Raw genomic sequence first — 26,211 nt, 5'->3', positions numbered from 1 at the left:
AGCAAAGGAGGAGGATCCTTCCGGGTGTCACGCTGCAAGTTCCGCTCTGAGACTGAGCAGTCCTGAGTGTTTCCGTGTGTTGTGCTCTGAACTCTGCTACTAGGTACTGTGAGGGGACGCTCTGAAGTCGCGACATGGTGAGCGCAGGGTCATTGCCCACAATGGGGATGAGCAGGCAGCTGAGCCTCGGGAGCTGTTGTGGTGGATCTTCCCTGGGGCTTGGTGGGAAGTGTCAGCCTGATGCAGCTACCTGTGAGGTCCCTTGTGGTCCTAGTCATTCCCTGGATCCGGCGGTGGTCACTGAATAACTTCACTATGGGGGCTGTGTCTGGGCAAAACATTTAGAGCAGGGACTTGTGTGTAGAAACATCCTTGACAGGATGCCAAACTCGGAGAGCCCCTAGTTTCTCTAGTGTCTTCTACATTTAATATTTAGATGTAAGATCCATTTGGAATTAAGTTTGTGTAGGTTGTAAAAGGCATCTCATGCATTGGGTAGCAATCCAATATTAAGCTGTGATGTAGAAGAGTAGAATTGATGATGTAAATGATTTACCAATGCTTAGGAGATAGTAGAATTTACTTCAGGGAGAACTGCTTCTAAAACACTCTACAGATAAGTAGTGTGCTAACTAGACCTTTTAGAAATTAGGATGCTAGGATACACATGTTTATTTATGAAGATTATCCAGAAATTTGGCTCTAGATCATAGCAAAGAAGACACCTCTTATTTACAACTAGCCACTAAGCCCATCCTCATATCAAAGAGCAGGCAAGTTGCTCAAGGGGGCATTACAGGGTCACAACCAACATTAAGGCATGGTGTGCCATAAAGACCCAGTTTTCTTCTTGGGAAAACCATAGTTCTGCCACACAGGCAAGACTACACCAGGTGACAACCATTTGAAAACAAAAAACAGTGTTGTGTTGAGGGCTAGCCTAATCAAGCAAGGCTTTCCATGAGGCCCTCATATATGGAGAAGGAAACCCAGGGACACACTTTTCAGAGCCAGTACCAGACTGGGGCCTGGGCCTTGAGAGTTTTCCCTAAGATCCTGATGTATTGAGAATAAAATAGAGCTCCTCTAAAGCAAGGGATATGCTTGTGAGAACTGTTAGTGGTCGGGACTTTGGGAGGGGTTGCTTCACATCCTGAACTAACTCTTCCTACCACATGGGGCTGTGGCCATCAGTCCTAAATCCACTGTCAGTAATGTTCTTGAGATACCCTGTGTCCTGCTGTACACCATTGTTTATTAGATTCCTTCTGAGTTTGTCCCATTGTATGATAGTTTCTGTTGATTTCATAGAAGTCTAACATTTTTTTCCATTTCCCTTGTTAGTAGTATACAAGATGCTATTCTTAAGAAGCTTACTTAGCATACGACATAGTTTGTGTAAGACCTCCCGTCCCTAGCCTTTATACATCCTACCTTCTACTTTTCCTATCTTTTTCATCCTCTGGGATCTTTCACTTAGAACCTTGTTACTCCACGCCTTTAATCCCAGCACTCGGGAGGCAGAGGCAGGCAGATTTCTGAGTTCGAGGCCAGCTTGGTCTACAAAGTGAGTTCCAGGACAGCCAGGGCTACACAGAGAAACCTTGTCTCAAAAAACAAAACAAACAAACAAAAAGAATAACCTGCTGTTTTAGGGCACTAGTATAATTAAGAAATAATTATGTTAATATCTTTGCTGTGTAAATCTCCCATTTAAGTGGCTAGACTTGCAGTCTCCAGTCCATATTTAAATTGTTCAAAACATAACCTGAGGTCTGATCATAAAAGACACTTAAGGGTGACAGCAAATGTGGAATGTAAAATCTCTTCTCTGCTGCCTCCTCTTTGAGCATTAGGCAGCACTGCATGCATCCTGTCATTAAAGACATTTTTCTTAACTAAACTTTTTTGTGTACAGTGATTTCTCCATGGGAAGACATGTTTATTCTAGGACAGCTGCATTTTCAGCTTTTGAGAAAAATATTTCTGAGATAAGCTATGTTGACTCAGGTCACATTGCTTCCCAGGCCAGTGACCTTGCTTTCCTCTTGATTAAACTCCCCAAATTCTTTAGTTAAAAGGCCGTACCACAACAGGGTTTTTAAAGTTCCCATTAGAGTCATGTATTGAACTGTCTATTGCAATAACAGGAAAAGGATTTGTATGTGGAACATGGCAGAACAGACCTGAATAGGAAGAACAGTATACACTGCAGGGTGAGACGGGATAGACAAGAGCTAGGTCTCATACTAAAGTTTAAGGTAGTCAGCTACAGGGGTCACCATTATGAAGAAGAAGAACCTGACTCAGGCAGGGTAAGTAATTTTGTACTTTCCCAGCATCTATTAATTCATTCATGTGAATGAAAACAGACTAGGTTGATGGGTATACAACTTATGAAGATTAGCTTGAGCCAATGAATATTGAAGTTCCAATTAAAAGATTGTACTATGCAGATATGTGAAATCTTCCTTGACACAGTTAAGTCAGTTCAGAAATCTGAGACAGATATCAGAAACTTAAGGTCAAAGTGTATCTCATTATTATCTTATAATCTTCCCTTCTACCAGGGAAGGGCCTGTTCTTTTTCAAAGTCATTATACCTATATGTATTTTCAATTATATTTATCTTTTGAAAAAGTCAATTTTTGGTATTACTTTTTAAATTTCATTTTCTTTATGTACCACTGCTCTAATCTCTTATATGTTTTTATTTTCCAATGTTTCCCAGTCATTAAGAATTTCATTCCTTGGCCAACCAATGACTGCCCCAAATTGAGATGCATCCCATGGGCAAGAACCAATCCTTAACACTGTTAATGATACTCTGTTATGCTTGCAGACAGGAGTCTAGTATAACTGCCCTGTGAGAGGTTCCACCCAGCAGCCAATGGGAAGAGATGCAGAGACCCACAGCCAAACATATGGAGCTTGGGAAGTCTTACAGAAGAGTTGAGGGACCCAAAGAGGACAGGGACTCCACAGGAAGGCCAACAGAGTCAATTAACCTGGACTCTTGGGGGCCCCAGAGACTGAACTACCCACCAAAGAATGGTCCAGGGCTGAACCTAAACCCCCTGCACATATGTAACAGAGGTGCAGCTTGGTCCAACAACCAAAGCGGTGAGTGGGGGTAAGGGGGAGCTGTCCCTGAATCTGTTGCCTGCCTGTGGATCCTGTTCCCTTAACCAGGTTCAGTGGGAGAGGGTGCATCTAGTGCTGCAGTGAGTTGATGTGCCGGGTGGGGAGGGTGGGGATAGGGGGAGGGACATAGTGGGTGAAGGGATGAGGAGGGAGGAATAGGGCAAGGACTTGCATGAGGGTACTGGGATGAGAGGAACTGATATTGCGATGTAAAGTGAATTAAAAAAAAACATCTTGATCAATGACATGAGATCTATTCAGCCGTCATTTTAAAGGAGGGTTCTATTGATTTTGTACTTAGACTGATAAAAGAATTCTGTCATCTAATATGCAAGGAAAGACTGCTCCTGTAGAAATGTTGCAGATTTTTTGGCTTTCTAACAACTCATTAAAAGTCAGAGGTTTTATTGGCTCATGAAAAAAATGACAATCACATGTCATATGCAAAAGAGAGTTTTATTCCTTTTTCTCAAGGGCCTTCATATTTATTTTTGTTTAAAGCAACATCTCCTGAAGCTCAGTCATTCCTTATGGTACATAAGACTTACTTTGAACACATCTAATCTGGCCTTTGTTACTCTGTGCCTAGAAGACAGTTTTGCAACTCTTTTCATGCTGGCCCTGACTGGTCAGTGCAAAAGAAAAGAAATTAGTGAATGAGTGTCTTCCAACATCCCTGAATTTTGGGGGGAGTTGCAAATAAAGAGTACTTTATGTAAGAATTGAGTACACTGATCAGCTTTGAAGCTGATGTAGTCAAAGCACAGAAAGGGCTGGGAGGAAGTAAAATGAGAGCTTTCCTGCTTTGTCAATAGTTGACATTAGCAACAAATAGTCAGGTAATCAATTTTAGAAGATCAGTAAAAAGTCCAACCTGGCCATTTTTGGGGGGTCACAGACCAAGACAATCAAGAATCTGGATGAGGAACTGAACTTCTCTTTCATACACATAGCATACAAATAAAAATGGGGATAGACTTGTTTTCTAAAGTGCTTATGACTTATAAAGCAGACGATGCAAAACAAGCTGTTCAGATATATAGTACAAATACACACTTTCTTTAAAAGTCTGTTTTCCTGTATTTAGTTTTTAAAATTTTGCATTTCCTCACACTGGTGCAGACTTGTATCTAAGCATCAATTATAGGAAACAAAATGTTTTCAAAGTGACTATAATAGACATCCTTTCCTTTCCTTTCCTTTTTCTTTTCCTTTGATTCAATAAAGTTTTATTTTCCCAAATGTACAGCTGATTGACCCTGGTGAAGATTCATGCATTTTCACCAGCAGCTGGGGCATCTCCACCCTTTGTGTTTCTGCTGAAACCAGCTTGATAAGTCCTTTACTAAGTAGCTCCTGAAGGGCTTCCCTGGCCAAGGAACTGTGAGCCTTCAGTCTCTTGGAGATCACAGGTGGAGTAATAAGCTTATAGTTGAGAACTTCCTTACAGAGTTTGTTGTATGTAGCTTTGTCAAACAGGACAAGATTGTTCAACTTGTCCCAAACTTTGCCTTTGGACCACTTCTTCTTTTTGGCCTTGCCACCAGATTTATTAACTGGGTCTTTGTCTTTGTTTTGGCCAACTTTCTGGCATCTTTCTTCTTCTTGTCATCTTTGGGTGGCATGGTGAAGATCAGAGAGTAGTGTGAACCACTGCAGCATCACTAAGATATTGGGGAAAAAAAGGACATCCTTTTCTTTATCATAAAAGAATGAAATACTTTTAGTAGTCAAAATTATTTTCTCCATTGGAAACATTTGTATGCTTGGAGTAAATCTCTCCAATTGGAATAGCCCTCCACCCTCAGTCCATTTTCTATTACTGGCAAAGGAGAACCGGAGTGCATGGGGTGAGTGCTGGCCAGTGATTTCTTTGATTTTGACTATAATCCTTCTTGTTCTTGTTTAAAGGACAGTGTTATATTTATAGGTCTGTATTTGTGTTTACTTTTATCAGTGGTGCCATCTATGTTGTATGATTTTATTAATTATAATTTAATTATATTGTTGTGTCTGTGGAAAATGATACGCACTGATTTTTGTCTTCTGAAAGTTTAATATATTATGCTATGAGTTCCTTGAATTTTTGTTGGTTTGAGGACTTTCTGTGGAGAAACAATTTTAATTTTCTCTTCTTGATCCTAAAGACTTGCCTCTTCTCATTTCTTGGAAACTGTGTCTTCTGGTTGTTACAATCATCAATGTTTGGGTTTTTGCTACTGAAGTGATTGATATGGTTAAGATATTGGATTTGGGTTTTTAAAACTTCCTCATATATTATTGTCTGTGTGTCGTAAGTAGCTTCAGATGTCAGCATTTTAGACCCCACAGTCATCTGAGGGAGCCTCATTTGAGGGCATGTCCTTATCAAAATGGCTGGATTCTGTGTCAGTGAGAGATTGTGTTGAGTGATGATTGATGTAGGAAGGCTTTTCTACTGAGGGTGGCAGGATCCTTAAGCCAGTGGGCCTGGGCTGGATAAGAGAGCTAGCTGAGCTTGAGACAGTGACCAAGCTAGAGGGCAATCCAGGAAACGATGTTTGTCCATGTTTTTTTCCTTCATTTTTTGGTATGAATTTCTATCCTAAGCTCCCAAAATGATGGACTGTGATCTGACAAAACTATCTCCCCCCCCCAAAAAAAACCCCAAAACTCAAAATCAAAAACAAAAGCCTGTTCATTGCTTGAGATGGGTTTGGTTAGAGGATTTAATCACAGCAGCACAGTAGCAAGTTAGAGAAAATGGAAGGCCAAAGTGATTTTGCTACTGAGCAGAACCTGAAAATGTTCTTGTTTGGTGAAATGTGGAAAGCATAAGGACTTCAAATGGCAAAAGGCATGTACACACAGAACTTAATTGGCTATTCCTGTAGTACCTGGAAGATCAGTGTGTTGATAGTAATACAGACAGAAGAAATCAAAGTCATAGGATTTCAGTGGAAAATAGACTCCATGATAAATTCAGCCAGAGGTCATTTGTGTGGTAGTTTGGCCCAAAGTCTTTCTTATTCTGGCCATGCCCTGAGGATCTGAATAAGGCAGAATTAAAAAATAATGGGCGGATCTTTCTTTCTTTCTTTCTTTCTTTCTTTCTTTCTTTCTTTCTTTCTTTCTTTCTTTCTTTCTTTCTTTCTTTCTTTCTTCTCTTTCTTTCAAGATTTATTTATTTATTATAGGTAAGTACACTGTAGCTGTCTTCAGACACTCCAGAAGAGGGCATCAGATATCATTACAGATGGTTGTGAGCCACCATGTGGTTGCTGGGATTTGAACTCAGGACCTTCGGAAGAGCAGTCAGTGCTCTTAACCGATGAGCCATCTCTCCAGCCCCAGTGTGCTGATTTCTTAGATGGTAGATTGAATCTGTTGGATAGTTATGACTCATTGAGGACTACAGTGAAAAAAAGCAACAAGTTGGACAGAAATAAATGCAAAGTCTATGGCTTATAGAGAAAAACAGCACTGGGAAGTTTCAGATGGCAGCCAAATGCTGAAACAGAGGCAGGAATCATCAAGGAAATTAGCTCCATTAAACAGAAGGACCTTGCTCTGGATTGGAGGCCTAAGCCCTAAGGGTAACACTCCCTCCTACTAAGCCTTCAATTAATAAAAGGAGTAGGCAAAGTGATTCCTACTCCCAGGAAGGAACTTCATATAAAACCTGGTGCAACTGTGGTCTAAGCATGTGGGTTCCATCTCAATTTAGAAGCCAAACTTGACAGTATCACCCATATTATGCTGGTTCTAGAAGCAAGAAAGATACAAAAATTTAAATTATTCCTCTATGGTTGCAGTTCAGCACTGTTCCAGCCATCTGTGTTTGTCAATTTCAGAGCCCCAGTGAGGAAACTGAGAGTTCACTGTATGAAGCTGTGAGGATGAAGTCTGAGTTGCATTTTGAGACCACAAGATGTTAAGATACCTAAGCTATGAGAAATCTGCCATGAAGAGATGCATATAGGGGGTGGAAGTAACCAAACTGAGAGATATCTGAGAAGTTGCAGGGTTAGGGCCATCTAAACGCTTTGAAACTGAAGCCTCATGAATCTGAGACAAAAGCACAGGACTTGGTGTTTGCCCTGTTGGGCTTCTTGTCTTGGTCCAATCTTCCATCACTATGGACACATTTCACTCTATTGGAATTGGAAAGGGTATTCTGTTGTATGTTGGAAATATGTAATTTGCTTTCTGATTTCTTGATTTCTGATCAAGAGATTGCCTCAACTGTCAAAAGAGTCTCTGGGCATTTGAATGGCATGTGTGGCTGTCGTAGACTATTAGGATTATTGGGATGACCGTGAGCCTATAGTGAGCAGGTTCAAAGTGTAGTTGATTGAATTAAAAAGCTCCTAGATAGGGTGATGTCTTTGAACACTTGTATCTCCTTTGTGGCTTTTAAAGGGAGCTTATGGAAGCTTTTATAAGAGGAACCTTTCTAAATTCCTTATTGGAAATGGGATGTTGAGTGTCTATAGACTCAACCCATTTTCTGTTCTTTGTGTCTTCTGTGTTGTGGTTCAAACTGATTAGTTAGCTTCCTTCTTGTGCTATCATGCCTTCAGCATTATACTCTCTATCCCTAAATCACGTAAGATACAGTAGAAACAATTGCTATTCAATGCTAGGCTATTTTGCTACCCTAACATTTTTATATTCTTATTTTTGTTGTTTTTATTTTTTTTTTTTTGATTTTGAAGACAAAGTTTCTCTGTGTAGTCTTGGGTGTTCTGAAAGTAGGTATGTAGACCAGGCAAGACTTGAACTTCGATATCCACCTGTCTCTAGAGTGCTGGGATTAGATGTGGGCCAACATGCCTGACTTGCTTTCTTTTTATATGATTAGCTGATGGGCTTGGAAGGCATGCAAGTAAATTTTCTGGAGATGGCCCACCATTCTGCATGACTTGAGGTAGGTGAGTTCTGAGAATACAGTTTTTAGAAACTTCATCCCAGGATCGCTTCTTGCCGCTGATATGCCTCTCCTGTCACTATACATAGCCTAATGATTCCTGAGCATCAGCCTACCCTATTGAGCAAATTTCCTGCAGATCAACATGAAGATGCACTTTTATGAATTAATGCTGTTTAGATGAATTAATGATTTTTATAGAATTTCTGATCTGATTGAAATAATTTTAAGAAGAAAATTTAAGGAGATGGTTTTAGTTGTTTTGACAGAAAGATGTAATAAAATTAAAATCAAGAATAGATTCTGCCCACTTCCTATAGAATAGTAAGTAAAGGCTACATAATCAGAAATACAATGAGCTTTCACAGTTACACTAGAAGAAGAAATAAGCTTGGGACAAATTTGTGATCAAGGAAAAACATTCATTCTAAGTCAGGTTCAAGAATGAGGCCACAGATGTGCACTATGATAAAACAAGGCCACGTGAAACTGTTGCTTTGAACTTATGATGAGCTTATAAAATGAAACACTGTTTTGAACTTACTATCAGCATCCTTCTGTAACTCCCTTTTTGTGTAACATTTCATCTAAGAAGTAATTTTCTAAAGACCTTTTGTCTAAGAAGGTATAATAAGGTCAGAGAAAAGAAATAAGGTGATGGCTTGGGGGCTCTGCCCTATCCATCCAAATGTATGTATGTGGCATTTGGGGCTCAGCCCTAACCAGCAAATTATATATCTGTGTGTCTGTTTGTCTAAATGTATGTACATTCATGCATGTATATGTGTATATGTAAGTATGCATAAACACCAGTGGAATTCATGAGATAGGTTGTTGGGCTCAGCTAGTGTGTGTGTCTGTGTAAAATGATTTTCTTTTCTTTTCTCTCTGGTTCACAAAGAGTTAACAAGTTCTAAGCCTCTCCCCTGGCCAGCAATAGGTCCTATAGCCAGAGATAAAAGAAACCAGCGCTTATTAGCACAAAACAATAAGATAGTTACAAACCAGAGATCATCAGTCTTTGACCTTCAAATGACACTGTCCTGCCCAGTATCATTCCCCTAAAGGTCTCCTCTAAAGGCCAGGGCAGGTCTCCAGCACAGTAAAGACTTTTGAGTTCTTTCTATCTTTTTTGTTTGTTTGATTAATTTTTGCAGGGAAATCAGTGTCTTAATATGTATCTCTTGCTATCCTAGAACTGGTAGCATAGACCAGGATGGAATCCACCTTAATTGGGTATGCCTGCCTCTGCCTCCTGAGTATTAGGATTAAAGGCAGGAGCAAACACACCTAGCTTACCCATAATTTTTGTTGTTAGTGGTTGTTCATACAATTTCTCTGATGTGTGCTCAATACTTTTGATCTGTTTGCTTCTTCTCTCTCTTCCTCTGTTTTTCTCTGACTCTCTCTCTCTGTCTCTCTCTGTCTCTCTCTTTGTGTCTCTCTCTGTTTCTCTTTCTTTCTCTGTGTCTCTGTGTCTCTGTGTCTCTGTCTCTGTCTCTGTCTCTGTCTCTCTCTCTCTCTCTCTCTCTCTCTGTGTGTTAATTGGCATTTCATCTGCAAGGCTATATCCTATTCAAAAGGCACAGAGATGAACCTCATTATTCAGTTTCCCTATAAAATGACTTGGTTAATATATTAGAACTTCTGTTTCAGGAAATAAGTGGAGGAAGCACTAGAATTATATGAATATATTGTCAATGAAGCATATATTTAGTGTTGTTGGTATCATGTTGTACACATATATGGGATATTTTAGGATGCAGTGACCTATGATGAAGTGCATGTGAACTTCACTCAGGAAGAGTGGGCTTTGCTGGATCATTCCCAGAAGAGTCTCTACAGAGATGTGATGCTGGAGACTTACAAGAACCTGACTGCTATAGGTAAGACTGTGAATTTTCTTTCCTTTTTTAAAATAAGGGAACAAATGTTTCTTTGTTATTGATGATCTTCTGTAATTTCAAGTGAGAATCAGGAAGAGCTGGGTGTGGTGGCGCACGCCTTTAATCCCAGCACTTAGGAGGCAGAGGCAGGTGAATTTCTGAGTTCCAGGACAGCCAGGGCTACACAGAGAAACCCTATCTCGGAAAAAAAAAAAATCAAGAGAGAGAGAGAGAGAGAGAGAGAGAGAGAGAGAGAGAGAGAGAGAGAGAGAGAGAAAGGGAGGGGGAGGAAGAATGAGAAGAAAAAATCAGCCTTGTTCTAAGGTTCACTGATTATAGTAATTTGAATTTTCCCTAATTTCCAATAATATATCATACATTTTCTGGTACTATATTTTAGGCTACAATTGGGAAGACCATAATATTGAAGATCATTGTCAAAGTTCTAGAAGACATGGAAGGTAATTTTCATGTGCAAGCTGATATAAATATGCCTCAGAAAAAAATTTAATGTGTCCTAAAAGTTTTAAAGAAAAGCAACAGTGTAAAAAAGCACTGCTTTAAGTGTAGTACAACTAATTTAAACTATCTCCGACTAGCTTACAAATAAATGAGACTCGGACTATGGTTATTTTATTTGGCTTTGACAATTACTGAGGTACCTAACCCCTACTCTTCTGTTTAAGCTGCTGTCCTGGCTGGCTCCCCAGCTGTGTACCCCAGATACCTGCTGGTTCTCCTGGCATGTGCTCATGGTCTCTCTCCCCTCATGGATGCTTTCTTCTCTTTACTCTACTTCCTCCTTCTCGTCTCTCCTCCCCCAACCAGGTCACTCCAAACCCACCTACCTCTAATCCATCTAGTAGTTGGCTGTAGCCAGTTTTATTTAACCAATAGTTTTAAATCAGGGAATAAGGTTTGTACAACAAAAGCTTATAAATGTGTGAAATCACTCATAGGCCTAGACCTTCATGTATAGAATTTAGCATTAGGGTTACAATACATAGCAGTGGGCCAAACCTCAACAATGTCCCCCTTTTTTTGTCTAAATAAAAAGGCTCCTTTTTGAGCTGAAGGGATCTGTAACCCTATAGGAGGAACAGTAATATGAACTAACCAGTACCCCCTGAGCTTGTGTCTCTAGCTGCATATGTAGCAGAAGATGGCCTAATCGGCCATCATTGGGAGAAGAGGCCCTTGGTCTTGCAAAGATTATATGCCCCAATACAGGGGAATACCAGGGCCAGGAAGTGGGAGTGGGTGGGTTGGAGAGCAGGGGGGGGGTATAAGGGACTTTTGGGATGGCATTTGAATTGTAAATGAAGAAAATATCTAATTAAAAAAATTGAAAAAAAGGCTCCTTTTTAAATAATAATGAACAACACACCCTAGGAACAATTATGAAATTGAATTAAGTAAAAGTGACATTTAAAAAATCTTGTCTGGGGGCTGGAGAGATGGCTCAGCGGTTAAGAGCACTGACTGCTCTTCCAAAGGACCTGAGTTCAAATCCCAGCATCCACATGGTGGCTCACAACCATCTGTAATGATATCTGATGCCCTCTTCTGGAGTGTCTGAAGACAGCTACAGTGTATTTGCATATAATTAAATAAATGCTTAAAAAATAATAAATTTTGTCTGGAAAAAACCAAAAAAATAAAAAAAGAATCTTGTCTGTTTGTATTTGGCATTTTAGGAGAAAGTATTTTATTATCTATTTCATCCTGGTGAGTTTAGAGTTTTGTATGTAAATCAATTTTTATCCTAACTTGTATAACTCTCCTAAAATTACCTTTGTGGACCTAGAACGTACTTTTACATCTTAAACAATTTAAGTTTACAGTAATGCTATGACTATTTAATTTTTAACCCCATTACAGATTTGAGAAGGAATAAACATGATTTGAGTATGTGGAAGTGTTAGAGACACGGATTTTAAAGATCATAGGAATGACAGAGATAGCTTACTGCTTGGACAGTCCACAATATTTTTTATAATATTTATAAAATATTGCTCTGTCTTGGCAGAGTATAGCAGTCAACAATCTTGTACCCATGTGGACAGATCATGTTAGGGTATTTCTTGCCCAGTGACTAGCTTGCCACAATTGAAGCAACTCCACACAGAGGTATTGATGTTCATTATGTTTTTTGACGTGTATATTGTCAGGAATAGACATGTCTCATAGTTAAAAGATCGTTTGATAATGAAATAATGTTAAATGTCATATTTTGTGGATCTCTGATGCTTTTGAAGACCCGTTCTTTATTTATAGCATATTTGAGTAAGCAAAGAATGCCTGTCTCCAGCTCTCTATTATCTGTACAGTCCAGGATATATTTTTGTGATAATCTAGACTAGTATCTAATACAACTCTGTGTTTGATTGACTGACTGTTATTACATTATTTAATTATCCTAAACAGTTTGTAATAACAACTATTGAAAGGACTGGGATTAAATCTTATATTTTTAAATGAGTTGTATGGGTACAATGCCTTTCTAAAAATAACTAATCTTAAATTTTGTATCACTATATAAAGATTTATAACAATGAAAACCTTAAATCTGTATATATAAAATATTCCAAATTTTATACCAATGTAACAAAATATAACCTTATTTTTATATTAACATTTAAATTTTTTAATCAATGTAAGATTATGGCTATAAAATGTCTTTTGGTTTGAGAGTAGTTTTAATAATCTATATTTAATTTTTTATAATATTTTTATATCTCCCTTTTTCTTTTCAACCCTCTTTCCCTTACCTAGGAAAGTAAAAAACATATAAACCAAGTCTAAGCTCCCTATTTTGTTTCCTCCCTTTCCAAAAGCACAATTATTTGTAATCCACTCTTAACAATATATCTATAATTTATAAAATGACTGAAACCATCCACCCCAATTTAAGGGATTAGGATTATGGACTTTTTATAATTTTTTTTTTTTGTTGCTTTGGGGTGAATAATTTTTTGTTTGAAGTGAAAATAAATCTAGCTGGCAAGGTGGATACACGTCTCACCATCTCAACATCCCCAATGTTGTCAGGGCTGACCACTGGTCTGTTATTGTGTAATATACAAACCTTACAACCAATGTTTAGTTTTATAAAGGTATTTGTATGAAATGTGAAAAGTGTACAGATTAGTTAAGGATTAATTTTTTGTTTTTTTGTTTGAATAGGTGAAAACAACTTTTTATGAATTAGTTTGATCAATAACCAAATTGTAATTAACATTTTATTTATGCCATATGAAAGAATGGCATAATGAATTTTGAGAACTCTGTAGCCAACAAGATTTATAGGCTATGTATAGCTGAAGTTTTATGGCTGATCCTTATTATTTTAGAAGCAGTCTAAAGCCTTTTATATTGTTGCTGTTGTTTGTTTGTCAACACAAATATAGAGCCTGTCTTAGTCAGGGTTTCTATTCCTGCATAAAACACCATGACGAAGAAGCAAATTGGGGAGGAAAGGGTTTATTTTACACTTTCCACATTGCTGTTCATCACCAAAGGAAGTCAGGACTGGAACTCAAGCAGGTCAGGAAGCAGGAGCTGATGCAGAGGCCACGGAGGGATGTTACTTACTGGCTTNCTTCCCCTGCCTTGCTCAGCCTGCTTTCTTATAGAACCCAGGACTACCAGCCCAGGAATGGCATCACCCACAAGAGGCCCTACCAGATTGATCACTAATTGAGAAAATGCCTTACAGCTGGATCTCATGGAGGCATTTCTGCAAGGGAGGCTCCTTTCTCTATGGTAACTCCAACTTGTGTCAAGTTAACACACAAAACCAGCCAGTACAGAACCACTTTCCCAAAATAGCATCCCTTTGGTCTAGTAACCTAAAGTCATCAAAAATATAGATGATATAGCTTCTTTTTTATTTAGGTCTGCTCTCCTTTGACCTCTGTCATAGAAGATTTGTAATATCACTATAACCACTGAATTTATAACCATTTTATTTTGATAATTAAAACAATTTAAAAACTATTATTATTATTCATTGAGATAGTTTTTTTTCTTTTTTCTTTCTTTCTTTCTTTCTTTTTTTTTTTTTTTTTTGGATGTAGCCTGAACTCACCTGGATTTGTTTGTAGATTAAGATTAAGTTAGCCTGACTCACAAGAAATCTAACCATTCTTGCTTTTGTCTCATAAACATTGAGATAGAAGACCTGGATTTATTTATTTATCCATGTATGCTTACAAGCATTTATATTAATTTCCATTTATTTCTCGATTCTTTAAAGATTAATAATTTTTCTATTGATAATCTGGAATTATTACTGTGTTTTATTTGGGTTGCTCTTAACTCTAATTGGCCAGTCCTCAGGGCCACATTTTTATGACTTCCCTAACCCATGGAGGCTTCTCTTCCATTCACCTTCAACCCCTCATGGTTCTCCTTCGACCCTCAAGCCAAGGAACACTAAACCCTTGGGTCTGCATGTGGATTCTATTGTGTCTAGGAAAACAAGATCTTGAGGAACCAGTATTAGTATTAGAGTACAAGTAGCATCAGGCCAACTCTAATAGCATAAAGGTTAAGATTTCTGCCCAGCTCATGTGCTGTTTAAGGCTTGTTGGGAATAATAAAAGTTATGTGTCCTTTATCCATGAATTGAATGATTAAGGTAGGATAGAAACCCCAGATTGAGATTAAAAATTTCTGCAGCAATCAAATTCTCACAGAACTATGTACCTCAGTGTCAGATATCTGATGTATTTGCAAGGCATTCCTCAAAGAAGGAAAAAAAATGCCTTAACAGAATCATAACCCTAGTAGAGCTATGCTGTATAACTTCCAATTTGTTTAGTCTCCTACCACTTAGATATTGCAAAAGGAATACACACTGAATAGGTGATAGGTATATGTCCACAACCTTCTAATAAGCAAATAGTCCATAGTAAAGCTAGAATTCCTTATATACATGTAGTAACATTGCTAAGTTTGATGAGAGGGGCAATGTATGTGAGTCAAGAATGTTATGGGGAAACCTTACTACTATACCACATGCTTATGAAGACTAAAAAGTCAAACTGCATGAATGCAGTGTGGAACCCTTTCATTTGTTACTCTTCTTTAAATAAGATTATCATATGTCACAATGGATACAAGCCATGTGAGCATAGGGCTATTGAAAGAAGTAAGGTACCTCTCTTTCTCCCAGAACAATTAGAAGATATGTAGTAGTATCCAATATGAGTAGACTTTCTGAATGTGATACAAGTTTGCAATTAATTGGTTTTTGTTAAGGGTGGGTGGTTAGTCTGACATTTTGTGCTGTTGTTAATGTTCTAAGGAAATTTCTCATTTTTTTTCTGGTGTTACTAGGAAACTTTCTCATGCCCAAGTTGATTACAAACTCTGTTATATTCTGATCAGTCAGTCCTGGGGTCCACACTCAATAAATTATCCCTATCTGACTGAGATCAGTGTTCCTGTGGTTTGGGAGGCAACTCATGGACTCCACCAGTTTTCCAACTTTATTGGGAATATCTATAAACTCACACTGCAGAAAATTCCTATAGGTGTTACGAATGTAGAAATTCTTCTGCTTGTCCTAGTTCACTTTGCAAATGTGGTATGACTTACTATAGGAAAAATTATGAATGCAATCTGTGTGTTAAATCTCTGAGCTCTTCCAGTTCTCTTTAAATGTGTGCAAAAATTTATATAGAAAAATAATGCTATAAATGTGAGCCATGTAATAAATGCTATTTATAGGTATCTTCATTATAGGTATCGTCAAAAACAACCCATAATGAAGGAGAATACCATGAACATAAAAAAGGAATAAAACCTTAAGATCTGATTCTTCTTTATGATTAGATAAAATTATAAAATTTATTCATACATGTAAAATGATTGATCAGTGTAATGAATATGGTAAAGTTTTCACATGTGCCAATTATCTTCACAGGAATGAAACAAGTCATCCTGGAGAGAAACCCTCTGAATATACTCATTGTGGTAAAGCTTTTGCATATCGGAGTCATACTCAAAGGCTTGAAAGAATTCGTACTGGAGAGAAACCCTATGACGATATTCAATGTGGTGAAGCTTTTGTGAGCCACAGTAATCTCCGAGTACATAAAAGAATACATATTGGAGTGAAACCCTATGGATGTAACCATTGTGGTAAAGCCTTTGCATATCCCAGTAATCTTCAAAGGCATGAAAGAATTCATACAGGAGAGAAACCCTATGAATGTAATCAATGTGGTAAAGCCTTTGTAACTCACAGTGATCTCCAAATACATAAAAGAACACACACTGGAGAGAAACCTTATGAGTGTAATCAATGTGGTAAAGCCTTTGCATATCACAGTAATCTTCAAAGGCATGAAAGAATTCATACAGGAGAGAAACCTTATGAATGTAATCAATGTGGTAAAGCCTTTGCATGGCAGAGAAATCTTCAAAGGCATGAAAGAATTCATACAGGAGAGAAACCTTATGAATGTAATAAATGTGGTAAAGCCTTTGCATGGCACAGTCATCTTCAAAGGCATGAAATAATTCATACAGGAGAGAAACCTTATGAATGTAATCAATGTGGTAAAGCCTTTGCACATAATAGTAATCTCCACATACATAAAAGAAAGCATGCTGGAGAGAAACCTTATGAATGTAATCACTGTGATAAAGCCTTTCCATGTCACAATCTTCTTCAAATACATAAAAGAACACATACTGGAGAGAAACCCTATGAGTGTAATCAATGTGGTAAAACCTTTGCATATCACAGTTATCTTCAAATGCATGAAAGAATTCATACAGGAGAGAAACCTTATGAATGTAACCATTGTGGTAAAGCCTTTTCACAACACAGTAGTCTCCGCGTACATAAAAGAACACATACTGGAGAGAAACCTTATGAATGTAACCAATGTGGTGAAGCTTTTGTATATCACAGTCATCTTCAAATACATAAAACAACACATACTGGAGAGAAACCCTTTCAATGTAACCAATGTGGTAAAGCCTTTGTTTATAACAATCATCTCTTAGTACATAAAAGAATACATACTGGAGAGAAGCCCTATGAATGTAACCATTGTGGTAAAGCCTTTTCACAACGCAGTAGTCTCCGTGTACATAAAAGAACCCATACTGGAGAGAAACCCTATAGATGTAATGAATGTGGTAAAGCCTTTGCATGTAACAGTCATCTTCAAAGGCATAAAAGAATTCATACAGGAGAGAAACCTCATGAATGTAATCAGTGTGGTAAAGCCTTTGCACGTCACAGTACTCTACAAGTACATAAAAGAAAGCATGCTGGAGAGAAACCTTATGAATGTAATCACTGTGGTAAAGCCTTTCCTTCCCATAACCTTCTTCATATACATAAAAGAACGCATACTGGAGAGAAACCCTGTGAGTGTAATCAATGTGGTAAAACCTTTGCATATCACAGTCATCTTCAAGTGCATGGAAGAATTCATACAGGAGAGAAACCTTATAAATGTAATCTATGTGGAAAAGCCTTTGCATGTCACAGAAATCTCCGAGTACATAAAAGAAAACATACTGGAGAGAAACCCTATGAATTTAACCATTATAGTAAAGCCTTTTCACAACACAGCAGTCTCCAAGTACATAAAAGAACACATATTGGAGAGAAATTATATGAATTTTAAGCAATGTGGTAAAGCTTTTGCACATCAGTCATCTTCAAAGGCATGAAAGAAATCATACTGAAAGGAAACCCTGTGAGTATATTTAATATGGTGAAGCCTTTGTACATCATCATGAAAGAATTTGTACTGGAGAGAAACCATATGAATATATTTAGTATGGTGAAGCCTTTGCACACTATTATAGTCTTCATCATTATTAAAGTATTCATACTGCTTAGAAATTTTATGAATGTAAACAATGTGGTAAAGCTTTTGTGTTATTGGGTTTACTGAGACCCAACACAACTCAAACTCAGGTCAATGGAAATGACAAGAATTTATTGTAATCAAGCTGCTATTGATTGGGGCCACAGAAAATATTTGGTAGCCTAACAGCATGAAGCAGAGAGTGGGAACTAGAAATGGTGTATATCCATATCCATAAATGCTCAAGTCCATTACAAGTGACATATTTTCTCCAGCAGGCCAGCATTTTCTAAATCTCCCCAAATACTACTAACTGAAAAGGATTGATTTTTCTGACTTCAAGCTTACATGCTGGCTTTCTGTTACATGAGCCAATTCATGATGAAGAAAAAGTCTAGGTAAGCCTCAACACCCGAGTTACAGGAATGAATACTTACACGAGAAAAACGTTTGTGAATAAAAACGTATTTGTTTAACAATTTGTTTTAATTATGTGATATCAGTGTGTCTTTGTGGGGTGTGTGTGTGTGTGTGTGTGTGTGTGTGTGCATATGCATGCTTGTCTAAGAATATTAGACCCTTAGGTCTTGTAGCAGGACTAACAGGAAGTTGTAAAAAAAAAAAACTGACCTTGATCCTAGGAATGAACATGTCTTCATTGAACATTCATGTGTCTATCCCTGTAAATAGTTTAAAGCCTGTATATATCATCTTGATGTCAGAATTTAGAAATTCAGACAATAGAAAAACACATTCACGTGAATGATTTAAAAAAAAAACTTTAAACATCATAGTTGTCTTCAGTTTCAAGGGAAAAAAATCTTGTCTCATCTCTTTTTTTTTTTTTTTAAAGATTTATTTATTTATTATATGTAAGTACACTGTAGCTGTCTTCAGACACTCCAGAAGAGGGCGTCAGATCTTGTTAAGGATGGTTATGAGCCACCATGTGGTTGCTGGGATTTGAACTCCGGACCTTTGGAAGAGCAGTCGGGTGCTCTTACCCACTGAGCCATCTCACCAGCCCTTGTCTCATCTCTTTTTCATCATAGCCTTTAAGGAAGGATATTATAGAAGGGACTACTGGGACAATTGATGCTGGTTAGCTGGAGCTAAGAAATCAGCAGTGATTAAGAAGAGACCAGAATCACTGAGGTGAAATCTTCTGGGAAGTGTTTTCTAAGAGTACAAAGAAGCTGTGTTTCAGAAATAGCCAAGGTTGTACCTCGTACTGCAGCTGGACTTGGTAATGTGTAAGAATCACCTAGGTGGTATTGGTTTTGAAGGCATGAAGGGGACAAGAAGAGCAGCTGATGCTTGGCACTCTGAGAGGCTGAAAGGTCTGGCATGGTCGCAGAGGGAAGGTATGACATGGTTTCCATCCCTGGAGCAGAGCCAGTAGGATGTGGGTCTCCTTGAATGCTGATGGTGGCCATAGTCATAAAACTTGTTTGTATAATGTACATATTTTATTTCATGTTCCTTTTTCAGGAGAATATTCTCTCTGCCAAGGTCAGTGACTCCATGATAATCAGAAATGGCATGATTCCAGGAAGCAAAACTGTCTCTGGTGATCCTCACCAATATGGTGATGCTGTGACCTTCAGGACCCCTTAAGACTGTGGGAAAGAACTCTGAAAACATGAGTTCAACAGAAGTTCAAGAATATATAAGTCAGTGTAAGAGCTGTCCTTTACAGGATTTCTCAATGCAAAATATAAAGATGCAATATAAATTGTATGAGTGGCTTCACAAACCTGAAAGAACAGAGAGCTGTACTAATGAATGAGCTCTGTCAGAAAGATACTATAGAAGGAGACAATGATTTGGTCAATAGACAAAAAACAAAACAAAACCTGGATCACAAAAGAGAAAGGAATAGTTAAAAATAAGGCTCAGATAATAGTGGAAAATGGTTGTCTCCTCCACAGAAGATATCAACAACTAAATTTGATCCCGATATTTTACTTCCTAAGGGAGGTAGTTATATGTGCAGTCCAAATAGAGGTTGGGGACAGACAAAAGTCTGGTGTCAAGAAAAAAAGATGATGGCTTGACAATATTTCTACTTTTGGGCATCACTTAACAATAAGCCTTGGAGTTGTTGAGATAAAGAAGAAAAAATTCCAAAGATTAAAAGAATGTATTGAAGTAGCTAAGAATTATAAAAATGAGCTTCAATGCTGCTTGCATCAGCATAAGCAAGAGCTCTCTAAATTGGAAAAAAATTTAAATGATACTTAAAGTTAACTTCTTCACACAAAACAGCCTCTATGTGTAGACTTCTCAACCACATGCACTGTGTCCAATGAACCATATAGGACTTGCTAGTTTAAAAAAAATGTACTTGCTTTCTGGTTCATTTGCTTTGAATGTGCTCTATATTTCAGTTTCTATTTCTAAGAGTCGAGGGGATAAGGTCATAAAATACTGATTTATGGAATGATCAAAAGAGAACCTGGGTTAAATGATTAAACAGTTACTAAGGAAGTAGCTTATGCGAATAAGAAAGTGGCCCTGGTCTGCAAGAGCTATTTCAAGCATATTAGAGTTGTCTTTGGTCTGCAAGAGAGCCTCTCTTGAGCAGATTACAGAGCTGTCAGCTGGCATCCATCACTGTCTCCAAGTCATTGTTTCACTGCTCCCATCCACCCCCTCTCTCCTGCTGAGGCTGGACCTCAGCAAGAGGCCAGAGAAGACCACTAGTGAAGGTGCAGTTGACAGCACAGGACTGAAGGGGTCATGCAAAGAAGTTCTTGGTATCATGAAGAGAGCCTATGAGAGGCTATTGGTGAAGCCTAGTTGCAGCAGAAGACACCAGCATATCAGAGATGCCAGTACCATGGGATGACCACCAAGAATAGCGGCAGTGGAGTGGATCTACCTGAACCTGGAGTTCTGCAAGAGGACAGAATTGGAGAGATGACCCAAGCCCTTTGGAGGAGCCCAGAAGACCATGTGTAGATCCCAGACACTGGAACAAGAAACTGTAAAGTTAACGTTGCCATGGATACCCCTAGATGTTAAAGCTGTGGGAGCCATGGGATACCTGCCATGGAAAGTTGCTAGCAGGGAGTGGAACCAGCCCTTGAGAAAGAAATTTGTTGCAGTCAACAAAGCTGAAAGGAGTGGATATCAAACATGGAGGTGCAGTTCAGAATTAGCCCAGATGGTTTTCTGTCTTGCTTTGATCCAATATTTCCTCACTATGACATTTTGGAATGGTAGTGCATATCCTGTGCCATGACATACAGGAAATATGTGATCTGCATTTTGGTTTTATAAGGTATTACAGTTAGGAGATTGCAGGAGTATCAAAAGAGACTTTGAAGTTTGGATTTTTTTTTTTAACATTGTTGAGACCACTGTAGACTATGGATACTTTTAAAGTTGGACTAAATGTATTTTGCATTATCCTATGTTTATGTATGGCCCCCTATAGACTCATGTGTTTGAACAAGCCTATGGGGATGAGGGAGTAGAATGTGGTGGTTTGAATATGCTTGGCTCATGGGAAGTGGCACTATTAGTAGGTGTGACCTTGTTGGAGTAAGTGTGGTCATGTTGGAGGAAGTACATCACTGTGGGCATAGGCTTTGAAGCTCCACCCAGTGTGGAAAGTCTCTTCCTGGTTACCTTCAGATCAAGATATAGAACCCTTGGCTCCTCTAGCCCTATGTCTGCCTACACATGTCCATGCTTCTTGCTATGATGATAATGGACTCAACCTCTGAAACTGTAAGGTAGCCCTAATTAAATTTGTTGTCTTTTGTAAGAGTTGCCTTAGTCATGGTGTCTCTTCACAGCAATGGGAACTCTAAGACACTGTATATATGGTAAATCCATTCACAGAAGTTTATTGGGCCATTGTATTCCTTCTATAGCTTCTGTTCATCTTACATTGTGCTTTCACTAGGTGATAGGCTCTGCTGCAATGTATAGAATGGGATGCCCATTATCTAAGTGGTCCATTATTTATTTAAATATCGGTCAGCGAGTGATTATACTTTTCAAGTAAGGGTGTATGTGAAAGGCTAGTAGGTTGATATCTGTCCTCCTGAAAGGTGAAGTGGAACTGTTCCATGGGGTTTGGGTCTGGCCAGGAGTGCCAGAAATGTTACAGCTCTCAGAAGAGAATCAAAGAGGTATGTTGGCCTGTGCCAGGGCAGGTAGCCAAGGTCACACTACTGAGGTAGAGGTGTGAATCTGGCCAGACATTTGGGTCCAAGGTCTAGCAATGAATGCTTTGGAAAAAACTTCTTCCTCAAGCGTTACAGCTCTGTAAAACAGCCACTCTCAGAGTATCATCAGTGAAATAAGTTGTGAGCTTTATTCCATATGGACAGGGACTATATAAACACTGAGGAATGGGGTGGTCTTTAGGGTTAGGTGTTTTCTATTGGCTCAGTTTGAGATGTTAGTGATACTCTATTTGCATGGGGGAGGTCTCCAGGTCTTTGCCCTACATGGATGTATGTCATGGTCATCTCAGTGGGGTGTCATGGTTACATGTTCCAGTGTAAGTACAGAAATGGGTAGGGAGTGGCTTAACTCCTGCCTATCTCAAGTCTCCTGAGACTCCTGGGGTCTGAGCTCACTCAACCTTACCAGTTCTGGTGTCATGGTCCACTTGCCCCACAGTGGGTAGTTCCTGGTTTTGTTTTTCATATTTTCACAAATTCCCTTCAGATGCTGTTGTTTGTTATCTAGCCTGGCTTGAATGTCAGTCATTAGTCAAGGCTATATTTTAACTCTTGACTATCATGTGTCAGCCTCCTGTGTTCAAGTCCAGGTGTAGAAGATGTACCCACAATGTGTCCTGTTTTCTCAACATATTTTAAAAATGTTAGTTTTAAAATGCTTAACAGAAGAGAATATAATAAACATTAAATAACTCAAATCCCCTATGGATGAGCAGCCAGTGATTTTAGGGGCTGAGCCACCTATTCAGCCCCATGAATATGTTATTAATAGCAGTAATGTGTGAATTGTTGATGTTAAGTTCATCTTTACCTCAGACCTATGACCCCAGAAGTAATATAAAATTGGTAGCATCAGAAACTAACTTAGACTTGGTGCTTAAAGACGTTTTTCAGCCCATATCTCCACATAAATAGGGAAGAGTAAATAAACAGGAGAGGAACTGACAATGGGAGTATTTACAAAGTGGCTGACCACTTGACCAAATCTACAAAACTGAGTATCTTACTTTTGGTAAATAGGTAGCAATGAGAGTCCACAAGAACACATGTCAGGTATACCCTACTTTAAGGAAAGAAAAAGAATTGGCAAGCATGAAGACTGACTTGTCTGAATGGGATTGCATTCTGCATCCCTGATGCCTTCAACACATTTAGTTAGGAGCCTTGAGTGATAGTGACTCAAGATGACATTGAGATTGTTGTCAGGGGAACCTGAGCCTCAAACAGAAGTCCTCTAAGGCTGGATAAATCAGGCATTTACAAAGCTGTGGAGTATGGATGAAGTATTAGTGAAGAAGCTTTGGATGTGAAAGGAAGAGAAAAGGCCATAGACTAATGCTTGGGGCTCATTCCTACTGTATGTATTCTTTGTATTCACCCAGATATGGTGGTTCAGCCCCTCCAAATCTTCCATTCTCTTTTTCTTGGCAATTACATGTAGCCATCAGTGACAGTACCCTATAGGCTCCAACTTGGTGGTCTCCAAGTAGACCTTAAAGCTCTTCAGTCCCCATCTTATCATTCCTATAACCTACATGCCTGTTAGGAATAAGGATATTCTAAAGAGACATTTGCATCTCTCCCTTAGACTAACATCTAATGAAACAGTGGACCCCATAAAATCTGAATTTCCCCTGGAATCTCATTCTGGGAAAAGACTGATTCTTCCAGATGAAAACTTCTCTGCTAATAGATATTAACTTATTATCTAAATACCCCAATTCAAAGAAAGGAGCTGAGAATTAGGGAAGAATTTACAGATGGGGAAAAATTCATTATATGACTTGGTTAGATTTATTAGTTATGCATATCTCTTGGGTTCTGTCTAAACCCAATGGGACCCCAAGGATGGATTAGTTACCTTATAACTTCATTACTGTTCCAAATTAGTCACTGAATAAGTATGTTAACATATTTTCAATTTTCATTAATAATATTTTTATCCTTTTCTGTTTTTTTATTTTTATTTATATTATTTTTTAATAGAATAGTCTCACTATGAGTCTCTGGCTGGTCTAGAACTCAGTATATAGACTAGGCTGTCCTTGGACATCAGAGAGATCTGCCCAACTTGCCTCCAGAGGGCCTGGATTATAGGTAGGCATGTCATAGCTAGAAAATTCAGTTCTTTTAATTGGCTTATTTAGGATGAGTGACAGAGTCTGGCTTGCTAGGGTAACCAGGATAAAAGCTCTGGTACTAACTCCAGTAACAGAAAAAAATCTTCCATCAAATCTAGCCCTCCTGCCTTAGACTCCATTGTCTTCCATTCGTTCTATTATATCGGTCTATTATAACTCATCAAAGGACTAGGGCAGAGTTATGTTCATATTCTACAGATTGTGAAATCCAGGTTCACAGAGGTAAGTGGTTTTGCAATATAGTTAAGTATGACTGCTCATCTTACTCATTCTATCATTGTCATGACTCACTAAATGAAGTTGAATCCTTATAAGCCAAGCACAGTAGCACAGGCCTGTAATCATGGTGCTAAGAAAGTGGGGGCAGGAGTCTCAGGATTTCAAAGTCATCAAAGGTGAGAATGGTCAGTATTCCATTCCACCTTTGGTGTGCTGGACAGTTCATGGAACCAAGGGAAGCCAATGTCTATAGAGTTCCCTGTATCTCCAGAACTTCAGGGCCACAGCATCAGCAAGTGTTAGCTGAGGTATCACCCCATGATTTGTATTCTAGATACTGTTCACTATCCAAGGCTGCCTAGGTCACTTTGGAGTCAGATTTCTGTTGCTCATTAAAGAGAGGAATTTTCTTTAATAGGAGAATTAGCCTCAGGCAGGGATGAGTTCCCCATTGCATATTCAATGCAAAGTGTTCACCCCCAAAACCATATACACACAACCAACAGAAGTGGACTCAGCATGTTTTATTCATATATTAGTGCATACTTAAAAGGAAGAAATTGGAAAGGATGAATTTGGGAAGGGATGGAGAAAAGACACAGAAGGGGGGAAGTGATGTGATTTATTTTATATAAAATGTATAAAAATAACATTTAAATAAAAGAAGCAGCTAGAGACACAGGACAGCATTTAAGAACACTGGGTGTTGTTACAGAGGACACAGGTTCCATTCCCAGAAACCACCTGGTAGCTAAATCTCCTGTTTCTCCAGTTCCCCCTGCATACAGACATATGCAGGCAAAACACCCAAATACATAGCATAAAAGTGAAGCTTAAATGGATTTCGCTAAAGTGATGTCTTCGTCCTGAGACAGACAGCGATCAGGGCTAGTAAATGAACTCCTTTGGGTCCTGCATGAAGGCAGCTGTGGCTTCCCTCTGAGCCAGCTTACCCAGAGGCAAAGCCAGCTTTATTCTGAGGTTAGACTAGCCCAGTATAGCCATTGATCTAAGAGCTGCAACCACAGTGCTGTTAGATCACCTTTCCTTGATGTTTTCTGTACTTGAGTTCTCTGTCCTTTTTATGTGTGAGATTTGTGGCATTGATACATCTTTTAAAACTACCCTTTTGATCAGACATTATTATTTAGAAGATAGATTTCCTCTGTAAAGCAACATCTACCTCAGTGGGTAGACTTGCAGTGTCCTGTCCCTATTAAAGTCCAAAGTATATCCTGAGACCTGACCCTAAAAGAGACTTAAGGATGACAGTATATGTGGAATGTAAAAATCTGTTCTCAGTTGGCTCCTCTTTTAGCATTAGACAGAGCTGAATGCATGCTATCTGCCAAGGACCAGCCTCAGCTAGGTCTAGGTTCCTAAAGGGTTATCTTGGAGCATTGAAAACAAACAACTCATAAGTCAGATCATGGGTCCAAGCTGATGGCCTGTGCTCAGTTCAAGATGGCTCCCTAGACAGCTCTCTATAGATAGCTCTTGGCTCTACAGTCTGAGACAGCTTTTCAGTCATCTCTCTCTCTCTCTCTCTCTCTCTCTCTCTCTCTCTCTCTCTCTCTCTCTCTCTCTCTTTGTGTGTGTGTGTGTGTGTGTTCTGCTCTGCTCTGCTCTGCTCTAGACATCCTTTTCTTGCTGTTCTTAAAAACTCTCTGGTTGAGACTGCTCTCCCTGCTTGTAAAAATTCTAAAAGCTCTCTGGATAGCTCATATTCTGGATAGCTCTGTATTCTGACCAAAGTCAGAAAAGCTGATACAAAAAAATAATCTTGGATCTTCTGACCAAATCAGAAATTCTGTTAGAAAAATTCTAAAAGTAAGCCGGGCATGGTGGCACACGCCTTTAATCCCAGCA

General features: G+C 38.7%; 1 protein-coding gene and 1 pseudogene across 2 annotated transcripts; one reads left to right on the top strand and one right to left on the bottom strand.

Annotated features, from left to right (window-relative positions):
* On the top strand, positions 1–21,557 carry LOC110326735 (zinc finger protein 431-like). Of its 2 annotated transcripts, none has more exons than XM_029547706.1 (4): positions 1–137; positions 9,813–9,939; positions 10,340–10,400; positions 19,272–21,557. In XM_029547706.1, the coding sequence occupies exons 1-4, from the start codon at positions 135–137 to the stop codon at positions 19,306–19,308; spliced, it is 228 nt and encodes a 75-aa protein (XP_029403566.1). In that variant the 5' UTR covers positions 1–134; the 3' UTR covers positions 19,309–21,557. The 2 variants fall into 2 exon arrangements, with proteins under 2 accessions (XP_029403566.1, XP_029403565.1); XM_029547705.1 differs by lacking the exon at positions 19,272–21,557 and adding an exon at positions 15,872–17,668.
* On the bottom strand, positions 4,415–4,769 carry LOC110326748 (annotated as a pseudogene).
* Positions 21,558–26,211: the final 4,654 nt, after the last annotated feature.

Source organism: Mus pahari, chromosome 1, assembly GCF_900095145.1.
Source record: "Mus pahari chromosome 1, PAHARI_EIJ_v1.1, whole genome shotgun sequence".
Classification (NCBI taxonomy): Eukaryota; Metazoa; Chordata; class Mammalia; order Rodentia; family Muridae; genus Mus; species Mus pahari.
This window is presented reverse-complemented; position numbering and strand designations above follow the sequence as displayed.

What these genes read in the sequence shown, in the direction of transcription:
- LOC110326735 (XM_029547705.1), top strand. An exon ending in CAAGAACCTGACTGCTATAG is followed by an intron (nt 9,940 to 10,339) that starts GTAAGACTGTGA and finishes ACTATATTTTAG; the next exon opens with GCTACAATTGGGAAGACCAT. An exon ending in AGTTCTAGAAGACATGGAAG is followed by an intron (nt 10,401 to 15,871) that starts GTAATTTTCATG and finishes TTATCTTCACAG; the next exon opens with GAATGAAACAAGTCATCCTG.